The sequence below is a fragment of the Trichomonas vaginalis genome, chromosome IV, assembly GCF_026262505.1.
Source record: "Trichomonas vaginalis G3 chromosome IV, whole genome shotgun sequence".
In the NCBI taxonomy this organism is placed as follows: Eukaryota; Parabasalia; order Trichomonadida; family Trichomonadidae; genus Trichomonas; species Trichomonas vaginalis.
Window position 1 is genome coordinate 27,019,602 of NC_067206.1, and position 15,206 is coordinate 27,034,807.

The 15,206-nt window shown below is 33.6% G+C and overlaps 6 protein-coding genes across 6 annotated transcripts; 2 read left to right on the forward strand and 4 right to left on the reverse strand.

The window, feature by feature from the left end:
* Nucleotides 1–1,517: 1,517 nt before the first annotated feature.
* On the reverse strand, nt 1,518–4,138 carry TVAGG3_0175930 (pectin lyase-like family; the record flags this gene model as incomplete). The annotated part of the gene is made up of 1 exon (XM_001582241.2): nt 1,837–4,116. One exon carries the CDS (start codon nt 4,114–4,116, stop codon nt 1,837–1,839), a length of 2,280 nt encoding a protein of 759 aa, XP_001582291.1.
* Nucleotides 4,139–5,058: 920 nt separating this feature from the next.
* Nucleotides 5,059–6,541, reverse strand: TVAGG3_0175940 (spectrin binding; the record flags this gene model as incomplete). The annotated part of the gene is made up of 1 exon (XM_001582240.1): nt 5,108–6,514. One exon carries the CDS (start codon nt 6,512–6,514, stop codon nt 5,108–5,110), a length of 1,407 nt encoding a protein of 468 aa, XP_001582290.1.
* Nucleotides 6,542–6,696: 155 nt separating this feature from the next.
* On the reverse strand, nt 6,697–8,397 carry TVAGG3_0175950 (RNA-binding domain, RBD family-containing protein; the record flags this gene model as incomplete). Its single annotated transcript, XM_001582239.1, has 1 exon — nt 6,916–8,088. One exon carries the CDS (start codon nt 8,086–8,088, stop codon nt 6,916–6,918), a length of 1,173 nt encoding a protein of 390 aa, XP_001582289.1.
* Nucleotides 8,398–9,288: 891 nt separating this feature from the next.
* On the forward strand, nt 9,289–10,047 carry TVAGG3_0175960 (metal dependent phosphohydrolases with conserved 'HD' motif family; the record flags this gene model as incomplete). The annotated part of the gene is made up of 1 exon (XM_001582238.2): nt 9,291–9,950. The coding sequence occupies one exon, from the start codon at nt 9,291–9,293 to the stop codon at nt 9,948–9,950; it is 660 nt and encodes a 219-aa protein (XP_001582288.1).
* A 40-nt stretch (nt 10,048–10,087) lies between these two features.
* Nucleotides 10,088–13,120, forward strand: TVAGG3_0175970 (mannose-6-phosphate receptor family member family; the record flags this gene model as incomplete). Its single annotated transcript, XM_001582237.2, has 1 exon — nt 10,337–13,120. The coding sequence occupies one exon, from the start codon at nt 10,337–10,339 to the stop codon at nt 13,118–13,120; it is 2,784 nt and encodes a 927-aa protein (XP_001582287.1).
* Nucleotides 13,121–13,464: 344 nt separating this feature from the next.
* TVAGG3_0175980 (DNA-directed 5'-3' RNA polymerase protein) lies at nt 13,465–15,012 on the reverse strand (the record flags this gene model as incomplete). Its single annotated transcript, XM_001582236.1, has 1 exon — nt 13,465–15,012. The coding sequence occupies one exon, from the start codon at nt 15,010–15,012 to the stop codon at nt 13,465–13,467; it is 1,548 nt and encodes a 515-aa protein (XP_001582286.1).
* Nucleotides 15,013–15,206: the final 194 nt, after the last annotated feature.

The window sequence follows — 15,206 nt, forward strand, 5'->3', positions numbered from 1 at the left end:
ATCATTTCATATCAATCATTATTAAATGAAATATATTTTGAAATATTGAAACACCACTTTCCATTGCTATTAAGCAAAATTCGATAGACATGGTTAGATTCTTAGTTAATCATGGCTCTGATGTCAATGCTAAACTTATTTTATTTCATTTTATATCAATCATTATTCTATGGAATTCTCTTTTATTTCACATCAATCATTATTCTATGAAATTCTCTTTTATTTCATATCAATCATTATTCTATGGAATACTCTTTCATTTAATATCAATTATTATACCAAATTCTCTATCATTTCATATCAATCATTATTAAATGAAATATATTTTGAAATATTGAAACACCACTTTCCATTGCTATTAAGCAAAATTCGATAGACATGGTTAGATTCTTAGTTAATCATGGCTCTGATGTCAATGCTAAACTTATTTTATTTCATTTTATATCAATCATTATTCTATGGAATTCTCTTTTATTTCACATCAATCATTATTCTATGAAATTCTCTTTTATTTCATATCAATCATTATTCTATGGAATACTCTTTCATTTAATATCAATTATTATACCAAATTCTCTATCATTTCATATCAATCATTATTAAATGAAATATATTTTGAAATATTGAAACACCACTTTCCATTGCTATTAAGCAAAATTCGATAGACATGGTTAGATTCTTAGTTAATCATGGCTCTGATGTCAATGCTAAACTTATTTTATTTCGTTTTATATCAATCATTAACATATCACATTCCCTTTCATTTCATATCAATCATTATTCTATGGAATTCTCTTTTATTTGATATCAATCATTAACATATCATGTTCTCTTTCATTTCATATCAATTATTATTATATTGCATTCTCTATCATTTCATATCAATCATTATTAAATGAAATATATTTTGAAATATTGAAACACCACTTTCCATTGCTATTAAGCAAAATTCGATAGACATGGTTAGATTCTTAGTTAATCATGGCTCTGATGTCAATGCTAAACTTATTTTATTTCATTTTATATCAATCATTATTCTATGGAATTCTCTTTTATTTCACATCAATCATTAATATATTTAATTCCCTTTCATTTGATATCAATCATTAATATATAGAATTCTCTTTTATTTCATATCAATCATTATTCTATGAAATTCTCTTTTATTTCATATCAATTATTATTCTATGGAATACTCTTTTATTTCATATCAATCATTATTAAATGAAATATATTTTGAAATATTGAAACACCACTTTCCATTGCTATTAAGCAAAATTCGATAGACATGGTTAGATTCTTAGTTAATCATGGCTCTGATGTCAATGCTAAACTTAATTTATTTCATTTTATATCAATCATTAATATATTACATTCTCTTTCATTTAATATCAATAATTAATATATTTAATTCTCTTTTATATCATATCAGTCATTAATATATTTAATTCCCTTTCATTTGATATCAATCATTAATATATAGAATTTTCTTTTATTTCACATCAATCATTAATATATTTAATTCCCTTTCATTTGATATCAATCATTAATATATAGAATTCTCTTTCATTTCATATCAATCATTATTTTATGGAATACTCTTTCATTTAATATCAATTATTATTATACCAAATTCTCTTTCATTTCATATCAATCATAGTTAAATGAAATATATTTTGAAATATTGAAACACCACTTTCCATTGCTATTAAGCAAAATTCGATAGATATAGTTAGATTCTTAGTTGATCATGGTGCTATTAAATGATTAATTTCTAATAGTGATAAAAAATAAAATTTCAGAAAAAAAAATATAATAATATATATTTCAAATGTTTTAGATAGGTTGAGCAGGAGTAAACTTGTGGATAAATTCTATCTGAGTTACCTTACCAGAGAACTCATTTTCTTCGCATCTTCCATAACTCATTCCCGCATAAATAATGCCACCTTTAGTACCCGTTTGGACTTGGTTTGTCAGGCAGTCGACTTTAGACTGTCCATCAATAAATATTGCATAGTCATAATCACCGCTGAAAAAGTTTCCTTCAATTGTTCCAGACGAGAACTCTTTAATGTTAATTGCCTTAGTTCTCTGCAGATTTGCACTTCTAAGTGTTGATGTTTCACCTGCTTTTGCAGCATTCTTCGATCTCTTGACATTCTTAACATTGTTGTATGAGAAAATAATGTTTGTGTTGTCTTTGATCGTAGAAATAGATCTGCAATCTGAAAACTCGTTATTTTCTATAATAAGTTTAGCACTGTTGGCTCCTTGTAATGCAAAGTTGCCTGAGTTAGTTATAGTGCATTTTCTAATTGCTAATTTGGCATTATTAGTTGTGATACTTGTCTGATCAATGGAAGAGCTTTCTATAGTGACAGATGACTCATCAGAAATTTCTACAGTACGAGTTGGCTCCTTCGGATGCTTAGAAATGGCATAAATAATATGAGATTGAGTAATAATGCCATTTTTAACGCCAAGCATGCGGATCATGTTCCTACAAATATAGCAGGAATCAATAATGATCATATCTGCACTATCGAAAGTCAAACCGCCGAAAATAAGATATTGGATTTGACGAGTTTTATCAAACTTGATTTCTTCGAATGATTTAGGCTCTCCAGCAACTGTATATATTGATTCTAAGAAGGTTGATTCGACAATCTTCGTATCTTTTGGTTGACGAGAGAAAATGTGATTTCCCATGCATCCTGAGAAGTAGCAAGCGTTAATACTGATAGTACTTCCTGGTTCAGTAAATATGCCATCGCTCTTACCTTTGCAAACTGCACAGTTTGTTAATTCGATAATTGCGTCTTCTCCGAAGATACAAGCTTCCTTGTGGCCGCTGAACTCGCACATCTGGGCCGTCAGGTTTGATGAGCTTGCAAGGATTCCTGTTCCATTGCAGTTGCTGCATAAAGTATCTTTTAATCTGAGAACGCAGCCATTTCCTGCTTCAACTCCGTGGCCTCCTGCAGATGAGATTACCGATCTTGTCGTAGAAATCATCGAGCGGTCTTCACAGAAGATACATGAGCCTTTGACATCAGATATCCAAGATTCGTTAAGAGTTAACTGGGCGCTGTAAAGAACTTCGCATCCTGATAACCTGCAATTGCAAATTACGGAACCTGTAACTTCGCCTGAGGCTCCACGAGAAATAATTAAACCAGCTTTGGCGCAATTGAATATTCTTATGTTCTTACAGATCATCTGCGACTGGCTATGTAAAAGAATACCTGCGCCTTTTATGTTCGAAAATTCGGTTGTTTCTAAACTGATCGAGCTGTGTTCACGTAATGAGAAAGCGATATCACGGCAATCTTGTATAAGGCATCTATCGACTTTTGCGCTGGTTGATGAGGCTTCAAAGCAAATACCGGAGGGATGAGAAAATTTTGAGTGAATAAACCTGACATCTGACTTGAAAAAGTGGTTATTTCCTACTATAGATGAGGAGATAATTGTAACAATCGTACCAGGAGCGGCATCAATAGCTTTTGTAGTTACGATAGAGCAATTTTGAATTTCGAGAGATGTATTCGGTCCGACATTGATGCATGCTTTCATAGATGATGACTCCAAGGTGCAATCTTTCATTGCAAATGTACCATCTATGATAGAAACGATATCTAAATCTGATTTAATGGAGAAACCTTTAATTGTTAATAAACCACTCTTAACTTCTATGTGCTGATTTAGTAATTTCGCTCCTTCACGACCAATTATATGAATTGTCTTGTCAGAGATAATATTATCGGAATAAATACCTTTTTCTACGATGATTGTTGTATTATCCTTAGCCATTTGGATAGCCGTGGTAATAGAATTAACTCCATCTAAAGAGCTTTTATCTACAACAATTGTATTCGAAGTTTCGTATTCTGTTGATGAAATTGTTTCTGGACTTTCTTGGTTGAACTTGAAATTTTCGGCTTTTTCTATCCATTTGAACTCTGGTTTATCTAATGGACGAATACTGTCTGAATTTTTAGTATCTTTGCTTTTAAGAGCACATATAATTTTATCCAGTGTCTCCATTTCTGTTTGTGTAAGAGGTTGTGGCACTGATTTCAGTTTCAAGTGCAGAGTTGCTAAATCATCCATATTGATAAAATTTTTGACAAAAAATGATTCAAAACAGCGTGATAAAAGTTTTGTTTTTTATTTACAATTTTTTGACATTTGTAAACGACAATTATTTGACATTTATAAAGTTGATCTCAAGAAAATCTATCTATTGTTGGTAATACTATGTTCTCACTGGCTTTCTACTGTCTCGTTTGCTATAATGCCATTCTTCAACTGTTTTTACTCATTTTTTATGCATTTATCTCAATTGAACAATATTTATTCCTGATTGATCTTGTTAGAGAGATATTTGGAATTACTTAAGTTTTATTTCGAGATATAATACGTATTTTTAGAAATATTTGTGTTCTGCTTACTAATTAGCACATTTTTACGAATTCTTAACATCAGCACTATCGCTAAAAGTGCATGAGATCGTAGAATTTAAGCTAAATTAAGCGAATAAAAGAAAAATGAAATATAAATTTCTAAATTTTGTGTATATTTGACTTAATTCAGTTGACTTTGGACTATCATTGCAACTTATGTGGGCTTGATTTTTCCAAAATTATCAGAATTCAAAAAAAAATATATTGGTAAAACTTCAAAGATTTATATTGATTTTTAGTTATTTGAAATTTTTTGGACAATAAGGTTAAAAAATTAAATAAAATTCAAATTTCTAATTTAGTAAAACTTTATTTTACATTTTAAAACGACACTGGTACTCTATTATTGTAATTCTAAGATATTTATACTATAATTTTCCAAAATACAAAGAAAAATACTGTTATATTATTTTAGTTTTCATACAAAATGATTTTATTGAAACGAATCATGAAAACATCAATATCAAAACATGAACAAGAGATAAAACTCATGAGTTTTACTTGAATTTCTTAAAATAAAGATAATCATACAAGTATAATAGCTTTTAGTACATTCTTTTATTTACAAGTTAGACATATTCTATAAAATCAACTCTTTAAATTCTAAAAAAAAATGAGGAAAGATATTTTAATTTTTTCTATTGAGCTCCAGCAGCAGTAAGTAAGTCACGGATCTTAGCGAAGTTCTCACCAGACTCAGCCTTCTCCTTAGCGATGTCAAGTGGTGTCTTACCGTCGTTATTCTTTTCGTTAACTTTAGCACCATTCTTGATAAGGAATTCGACTGCGAGGACACTTCTCTTCTCAGCTGCGTAGTGGAGAGGTGTTGTATTGTTGTTTGCCTTGTCATCAACGCTGCATCCCTGGGAAACAAGGAATTCTAAGACTGGAACACTATTAGCGCCAGCAGCTTCGATGATTGTTGACCATCCGTTGACGTTCTTGACCTTCAAATCTGCACCTTTCTGGTGAAGGAATTTGAGAACTTCGAGATGTCCCTTCTTTGCAGCAAAGTAAGCGCAGTTTGCGCCATCCTTGTTCTTAGAATTGACATCGCAGCCAAGCAATGATAAGAATTGAACAGTTTCGAGAAATCCTTCCTGAGATGCAAGTAGAATTGAATCGAAACCACTCGATTCCTTTCTGTAGTTCTTATCGAATCCTTGTGTAATGAGGTATCTGATGACTTCTGTCTTGCCGTTACCAGCTGCATTGAGTAATGCGTTGTTTCCGAAGTTGTCAACGACATTCTTGTTGCAGCCACCTTCAATGAGGGACTTGACAAGGCGGACATTGCCGGAGAGGCATGCGCCTAAGAGAGCTGTGAAATTATTGTTGTTTGCAACTTCGCTGAGGCCGAGTTTGCAGACAGCAGCCATGGATTGGGCATCACCACGCTTGGAAAGGTTGTTAAGATAGGAATAGGCAGCCTTGAAGTCGTTGGCAGCCATAATCTTAACAATCTCTTCGTATTGGGCGAAGCTTCTGCCGTACTTGATGGATTGGGAAAGAGAACTGTTCAAGTGCTGAACATTTTCAGCTGTGACGTTCTTGAATTCGGCGGATTGAGCAAGAACAACTTCAAGCTTAGCTAAGTATTCAGCTGGGTTGATACCTTCTGCCTTCTGGTTGGCAGCAGTCTCTAAGGCATGAACCTTTGTCTGAAGAGCAGCAATTTGCTTCTTGAGATCTTCATTTGATGCTTCGGCTTGTAATAACTTTGTGTTGAGGCCTTGGATGTGATTGATAAGAGGATCAACTGAGTTAGCCTGAACAACGGAGCTCATTGAATGAAGGAATTCGAAAAAGTGCTTTGAATTGGCAGGAGATTCTGCACTGAAATCGACATTCATCTTGGTGAACATTTCGTAGCATTGTTGTTGATTGTAACGCTTCATAGCACCTTCAAGGATATATGTTGCTTCTTTTGTGTTGAGTTTTGTTTCAGCAAGAGCGGAAATAGCTGCCTCAAAGGTTCCGTAAACGCCAAAGAATGTTTCGTTGGCAATTATTTGGTCAACAGTCTTAGCTGGTTCGCTAGACATAGTTTTACTTGGCCGAACATTATATCTATCGTCATCAATACACAAGTGTTAATTGCTGATAGAATAGAGAAAGGAACTTAGTGGTAATTACGATTAGCAAGATTTCGCAAAAAAAAATTCTTGTAATGGATAAAAAATTTACTAATTTTTTAAAATACAGTTTGATATCATATATGATCAATATACATTTCTTTCAATTTTATGTATACGCCGTGCAATCCTGCTTCATTTCACCTTTGAGGATAAATTTAGATAAATTTCTAGCTTATAATGTATTACTCACATCTCCGTATTAATATATGTTCTTTTGTGAAACAATTTGTTCCTAATAATGAGTTTCATATACTAAAATACGCTTCAAACAGAATGAATTTATTTAATAATATAAACAAACAATATAGTTATTTGGGATGACGCTCAAATTTTCGGGGAGCTGATTTAGACTTTTTATTTGCTTGAACAGGCTCTTTCACAGTAACTGGCTTTTCTAATTCAACCGTAAGAATTTCATCGTTGATTTGAAATCCGTCTTTGAGTTCAACTGCCCTAATAGCATCATCTCTCGAATAGAATTGAATTCTAACAGATCTTGGAGTATAATCTTCAGGTGAGAACATTAATCCTTCAATTGGAGCAATATCTGCAAACCATTGACATACGGTTTCTTTTGTAGCATCATCTGGTATGGGATACGCCATTATTAAATTATCTACATTAATTTGGTGTATTCGTGATTTTTCATCCAAATCTTCCTGTGCTTGTTCAAATTCTTCTTTTTGATCTATTTGGAGTTGTTTATAACTCTTCTTAAGTTCTTTATATCTTTTCTTTTTCTCCTTTAAACTAGATAAAAATCCTTGTATTAAAGGAGAATTTTCAACCTCATCATCATTATCGGCACCCAGAGTTTGGCATTCTGTTTTCAAATTATTGTATTTTGCGACCATTTTATTGAGTGCTTTTTGATATTCTTCAATAATCTGCTGTTGCTGATTAACTTGTAGGTATTCATCTGAGATTTTAAACCTTTCAATTTCAAACATAATTTCTGATATACGGTTCTGCTGTTCTCGAACTTCTTTCGAAAAATTATTGGATTCAATCCTCATCTTCATGACATCATTATTAAATTCAATAATCTTTTTGTCAGAGTATAGTATTGTGTAATAATTAATCTTATCCATGTTTTCATCGTATTGATTTTGTAATTTTGCTATTTCTTCTTTTTTCTTTCTTTCGTCATAGATTTGATTTGCGGATTCGCCAGGAATAAATTGATGTGCGAAAGCTATTTCCGATTTTTCAAGTTTGGCAATTTTTTCTTGCAATTCCTTTACTCTTTGATTATCATCTCTAACAGCAATTTTCAAACGACATATATCTCTTTTAACCTGGTAGTATTCTGATAATATGGATTCCTTTTTGTTTTCTTGACGTGTGCCAGGCCTGAAAAATAGTAAATCTGCGTTATTTTCATCATTTTTATGATATATAGATCTATTTCCGAGGGTAGGAGTGTCTCTTTGCCTAAGTCGACTGTTGTTCCGACGAACTCGGCATTTCCGACCTCTCATTTTGCAAAAAAATCCCTTTCTTTTAGGGTTTGTTAAAAATATCAAAAATTAGCGTTTTGAAGACACCATGGTGTCTTATAATTTTCCCTTCCTTATTGGCGTGTAGAAATAAATGCGCCAATAGATTGAAGAAGAAGAATTGTTTTTCTCTTAATGAACTTTAATCCTTTTGATATAAGAATATTAAAAACATTAATATAATTTCGATTTCGGAAATTAAATTTCCAAATTTTTTGTCGATTTCGGAAATAACAGGATCCCGCATCCAACACGCAACAACAAAACACAAAACACACTTTTTGGTTCTTTCATCGTTTTAATCGTAATTTATGTAATACATGATTTGGATAAATTTTACAAAAATAGAACCTATATTATATTCTTTTCAAAGATTCTTGCAAATCATCAAAAATAATTGTATTTTAAAAAATGATCAAATTATCCTTTCATTATTTTAAACTTAAATTAGTTTTTATGATTGACTAAAGCAATCATATTTATTCATCATTAAATAAACAAAAAAATAATATTTGAGAGTTATTTCAAAAAAAACACATTGAATTTATTAATTTGTCTCAATTTCAGTATTATAAATTTTTATAATTTCAATATTTTGAAATACACTTTTTAATATTTCAATATTTATGATATTTCAATGTATTAAGTGGTCTCAAATTGAGCTTCTCAAATATAAGTTGGCCTATTCAAATAATAAAATTAAATAATATTTAAAATAATAAATAAAAGTGATTGAGGTCATAGCAAAACGGCTGTTTCAGTCATTAATTCTTAAAAATAAAAAGGGTAAAAACTAAATACAATGGGTAAAATTCAATAGTGTCTGTGCTATCGTTCAATTTGAAGGTGTCTTTTGAAACCGCAAGACACATTGAATTTTTGAATAGTGTATTATGGTTTGACAGACACCAATGAAAAAAATAAAATGATATTTATTTTAAATATATAAGATCCTTATATAAAATATAAATATTTTATCGTTTTATTTTCTTGTTTTAGAAATGTTTTTTATTGAAAAATCAATCAAACTAACTCCAAAATAAAATTTTTGATTTAAAGACACTATGATGACACCAGGCAAATCTTCCAAGACACCTATCGTCGGGAATCTAACAACCCTACTTTCTTTGCTTTTGTGTATATTCAAAATTTTTAAACGTATGTGAAGACAGAATTCAGAGGAAATGGATCTCGAAGCAGTAGAGGCTTATATGGTCCAAAAAATGGGTTCGGATTCATCTGGACATGACTATTTTCACGCTTTGCGTGTCAGAAATACAGCACTTTCAATTGCTAAACATGAAAATTCTGCAGATATCGAAGTTGTCGTTTGCGCTGCGCTTCTTCATGATGTTCCTGATCCAAAAGTTTGCAAGTCCATTCCTGAGACAAAACTTGAATGCAAGCAAGTTCTTGCCCGTTGTGGTATGGATGAAAAAAGAATTGAGCACGTAATGCATATTATTGAAACTTTAGGTTTCAAAGGTAACATTGCAAAACGCGAAATGGATACATTGGAAGGAAAGATCGTCCAAGATGCAGATCGTCTTGATGCAATTGGCGCAATTGGTGTTGCAAGAGCTTTTGCTTTTGGAGGAGCTAATGAGAGATTAATGTGGGATCCATCAATTGCTCCGCAAACATATAAGAATGAAGCAGAATATCGATCTGCAAAATCTTCAACTTTGAATCATTTTGATGAAAAATTACTACTCATTAAAGACCTCATGCAAACTGAGAGCGGTAAGAAGGTTGCTGAATTAAGACACAAATATTTAGCTGATTTTAAGCAGAAATTCATCGATGAGTGGTATGGTAATGACATAAAGGAAGTTCTTGAGTAGAGAATTTTTCAATATTAGAGCAATAACATGTATAAGCCTAAATAAAATATATATTGATACGAATTTTAATCATTATTTATTCAAGTATCATCAAGTTTGTGTATCTAATTCCCAATTTATGCAATAAATTTAGTTGTTCATGATCTGAATGATTGTACTATTCAAAAAATTGTACATTAGCTTTTCCGTATCGGATAAGAAATTCAATACAAATTGAGAGAGTTGACGTCTCAAATAAAAAACTGATTTCATAACTTTAGGTTACAAACCGATGAAATAAGAAAGCAAAAATATGTTTTTCTAGTTACCTTTTGCATGCTTTTATTTTCAAACCAAAACTATTATTTTGGTTTCGTTCAAATAATTTTTTTTATCACAGAAGTTATATGTTTTTATCTTTCTTTACATACAGAAGCTTTGAAGCTTCTTTAAGAAGCACACCAATAGAGCCATATAGATGCGGTGCTAATATTGATGGTTACCTTTACAATGTCTCTGAAATTGCTGCAAATAACAAAGTTTATACTTACTCCGATGAGGATGCAGATTATTACATGAGACTATGCGACGATTTAACACATGATCAACTTCCGAAAGGTATTACTATTCCATTTGGCGTTAATGGCATACGAATCGATAAGAATACTAAATTTGTAGAGCCAATCGCTTTTCACGACACACAAACATACGATTATGATAGTAGTCAAAATCCTAAAAATGGATTTATTATTAAAACATCAGCTCAAGCAACAAATCCATATTCAAAATACAAGTATTTCAACGTCGTTTTTGATTTCGTAAATGAGCCAATGGCTACTAATGATGATGTTGAGCCAACTATCATGACAATTCCACAAGGAGACGCCCTCATTATTTCATTATATTTCATTACTCCACTTGCCATTCCAACAGAGGTTGATCCACCGCCGGATCCACCGCTTCCACCAACATGCAAGTACATCTACGACTCAGAAAAGGTCTATCCATACGGTATTAACTTAAATCTCTACAAGATGAACTACGGAGCTCACGGCGTTCCAGCTCATATCGACGGCGACCCAGATACACTCGTCCTCTACCAACCATGTGGCTTTTCTAACTGCCCAACCGATTTTAATTGCAGCGGTTACAAATCTTCAGCTGCCTGGGTTTGCCATCGCAATGGAACATGGTGCGAAGGCTTCTCCAATCCACGTGCTACCTTCAACAGGCTTTACGAAGATCCAGATGAAGGTTTCCGCATCAATTACATGCAACAAGACGATAACCACTTAACTGTCGACTTTACATGCGATTTCGAACTCCAAGAGAACGAGATCTGGATCGAAAAGGCCCAATTGGTCGATGCTTCCACACTCAAAATCCGCGCAAGGACAAACGAGGCCTGTATGAAGCCATTGATCCAGCCATCACCAGAACAATGCGCAAAGACCCTCATGGATGCAGAAAACTACACAGTTAACGTAGATCTTACAAAATATAATATCAAAGGTGGTACAAAATTCGATGTTACCAACGCCGCATGGCCATTATCGCATCACCATTGGATTGTCACTCAGCCATGTGGTCCACTTCCATGTCCAGGCGACATTTGCCCAGATTCAACCGCCGCAACCGTTTGGCTCTGCTGGGACGATGTCGATGGCCAAGTAACATGTGACGATTTCGGACTTTACAGGAAAATGGTCGATATCGAGCTCTACCACGGAACAACATTATCAAATGGCGTTGCTGCCAAATATGAAGGCACAAATTCATCAGCCACCGTCAGAATGATCTGTGATTGGAACTTGAAAGCCGGCGAAATCAAGTACAGACCAGAAGTTTTCTTTAATGACGAATTCAACACAGAAATCGCCATCACAGCTGCCACACGCGATGTTTGCATTGGCGAACCACCAGTTCCACAGCCGACACCACAGCCAACATCTCCACCAACTCCAGGCTGGGCTCCTCCGACACCTTCTCCAACAGTTTCTCCCAAACCGAAACAGGACACAAGTGTACAATTCGACATCTCCAACGCTTCCCACAACATCGCTTTCATGATTGACCAATTACTATTTGTCAGCGACGATGTCTACATCGATTGGAACGACCACACAGTTTCTGCCAAAGTTGTTTCAAGTCCATTCAATCCAGTAATCTGTCCTCCATCTATGAATTGCAATGGACATCACGAGAGCGATTTCTGGCTGTGCTGGAGCGGAAACTGTTATCCAATGATGGACGCAAGGAAACAAGGTCTGAAACACAGAACAAGATCCGAATTTGACGGTGCAATTTTGTCAGCCAACGGTTATTACGATACGAATTTAGTTTTAGACATTTCCTGTGATGAAAGTCGAAAGAAGCCAATGGTTCACACTATCATTGAATACGACGGAACAAACAAATACACAGTTAGTCTTAATTGGGCAGAAGCATGTCCAGATGAAGGCGCAAGTGAACCAATTTTCCCTCCAAAGCCAAAACAACCAACACCGAAACCAGCGAACAAACCATATCCAATCAAAAATGAAGAGGAATCATTATGGTACGATTACAGCAAGTTAAAGAGAGTTGACATGGAAATGAAGGTCTTTAAGTCCTTCAACTCTTTGGGAATGCAGAAAGTCCAGTTGATTTTCAATCCACAAGAAGTTGAAAATTGTCCTTCCGATGCAAATTGCGCAGGTGTTGAGAAATCAAGTTGCTGGAAGTGTTGGACAAACGAAACAGGAAAGTTCTGCATGTCTTACGCTGATACAAGATATAAGACTGAATCAATGTCTGATAACAGGATTTTGTACAAAGGTGGATATGCAAACTCTTCTGTTCTGTTCTATCCAACATGCGAAGAAAATCTTTCGATTTCTGATTTAGTTTTATCTGATTTCAGTATCGAAACAGAGGATTATCAGTTGGATTTAGTTGGACATTCAAAGATGTTCTGCCCAGGAAATAAGAAACCAACATCAGGAGGATTCATCTTCTTCTCTGTTTTGGTTCTTATTATTTCTCTATACTTCGTTGGTGGAGTTTTGTTCAACTTCACTGTGTTTGGACGCTTGGAACTCCCGAACGCAGAGTTCTGGAGCGATGTCCCTAAGTACACTAGAAACTTATTGTCTATCATCACTTGCAACAAAGTTAGAAATGATGCTGCTTCTTCTTATGATGCAATCTAAATCAATTTTAAATAAATATAACTTTTTTTTTATCAATTAAAATTTTTTTATTTTATTTTTATTTTTAAAGACTCCATTTGAATAACTTATTAAAGATTTATTTAATAATATGACATTGCATTCAATGACGTTGCTTAACTTTTAATGTTGCTTCACTTTTATTGCCAGAATTAATGGGCGTAAGTGCACTTTTATAACGGTTTATTGGAAATTTCCTATAGAATATGGACTTGTGTATATAATTAGTAAATTCACACTAGATGAAATCAAACATTACTTAAAAAAAAGTATTTTAGAGATCACAAAATTTTTATGTACATTGTATCTACAACAAAAAAATTAATTTAAACATCAACAGCTTCATCTGCAGCAGCATCACCGGCGGCAGCAGCGCCACCTGCACCAATAACACCTTTGACAAATAAGATGGCAACAACAACACCAACAATAACTGCAACACCTAAGATAACACCGATGCTGATTCCTGCCTTTTGACCCTTTGTCAAACCTGAACTCTGATTATCTCCATTATTATCTCCTTTTTGTGGATTGCTACTTTCTGGTGATGCAGTTGTTGTTGTGGTTGTGTTGTTTTTAGAATCTCCATTTCCATCTGTTGTTGGTGTGTTAGTATTTGTACTATTTGTTTCATTTCCATCTGTTGTTGATGTGTTAGTATTTGTACTATTTGTTTCATTTCCATCTGTTGTTGGTGTGTTAGTATTTGTACTATTTGTTTCATTTCCATCTGTTGTTGGTGTGTTAGTATTTGTACTATTTTGGGTCTCGTTTTCTTCAGTATTTGTTGGTGAAGTTTCAATTTCAGGAGGATCTGGATATGTGTTTGGTTGTCTGCAATCAACAACTGTCGTGTTATATCTATATGTCTTTCCATTATTAGTGATTTCGAATGAGAATACTGTTCCTGGATATGGGAATATTTTTGCTAATTGTGTACCACTTGTTGCGAAGGAAGTTTCTTGGATTTTTTCTGTTGGAATGAAAATATATCCGGCATATGTACCTTGTGTGGCGTAGTTATTTTGAATAACAGATGAATAACCACCGGCAGTGAGTCGAGTTCCATTTCTATAAACTTTAATATCACTAAGTTGTGGATTAGTAATGTCCTTTGATTGGAAACTGAAGATTCTTGGAATCAAATAGTAAGGAACAAATCCTGGTGGCGGAGCAGCAATGAATGGGAGTTCTTCGGTATTTTCAGTATCATATGTTATTCCCATTGTATAGAAATCAGATGCAGGCTGAGTTGTTGTATATTCAGTTCCACCAATTGTAGTAGTTGTTTGTTTACGATCACCATAGGCACTGCAAACAGTAGTTCCCTTCATCATTGGAGATAATATGATTTGTCGGTGCCCAAGAGTGACAGTACCTTCATTGTAAAGATTTACAATGCCATTAGCCAATTTTTTGTGTTGGAATGTAGCAAGGTTTGATTTTCCACAATAAGTTGCTGCATCGGGATTCTCTGCTGTGCATCTACCTTCGCCGCTGTGTCCAGATGCACCATTATTAGCAAAAGAAACAAAAGAACACTGACATGCCTTTGATTCATCATCTGTGATGTATGTTTGATTCCTTTGATAACCAGTAAGCCAACGAATTCTATTAAAAATGTCAATCGAACGCGTTCTAATCCCTTCACTTACTTGTAAATTGTTTTTACACGATTCATTGTTGGCGTCGGATACATGTAAGCCTGAAACATCGATTCCATCAGTAGAATCATCTACTGAATAATCCCATGCACTTTCCCATGGGAATAGAATCTTCTCGTAGTATTCATGGTTGGCGCATACAGTATCGAATTTGCGATTCTGAGTTTGAGGAAATTCAACAACTTCTGCAATACAGAAGAGAGAGAACATAATGAAAAAATTGAACTCGATTTTTTGTGAATGCCTTTTGAATTTAATTATGAGAGATTCATAAAAGTTTTCAAAATTGAATACATTCACAAATATGAATAAAATTAACTATTACATGATCTAGTGAGATATTGTTATTGAACAATTTCTTCGATTAGCAAATTTTGCAAATTACCTCAGACTTTTCAGAGGAT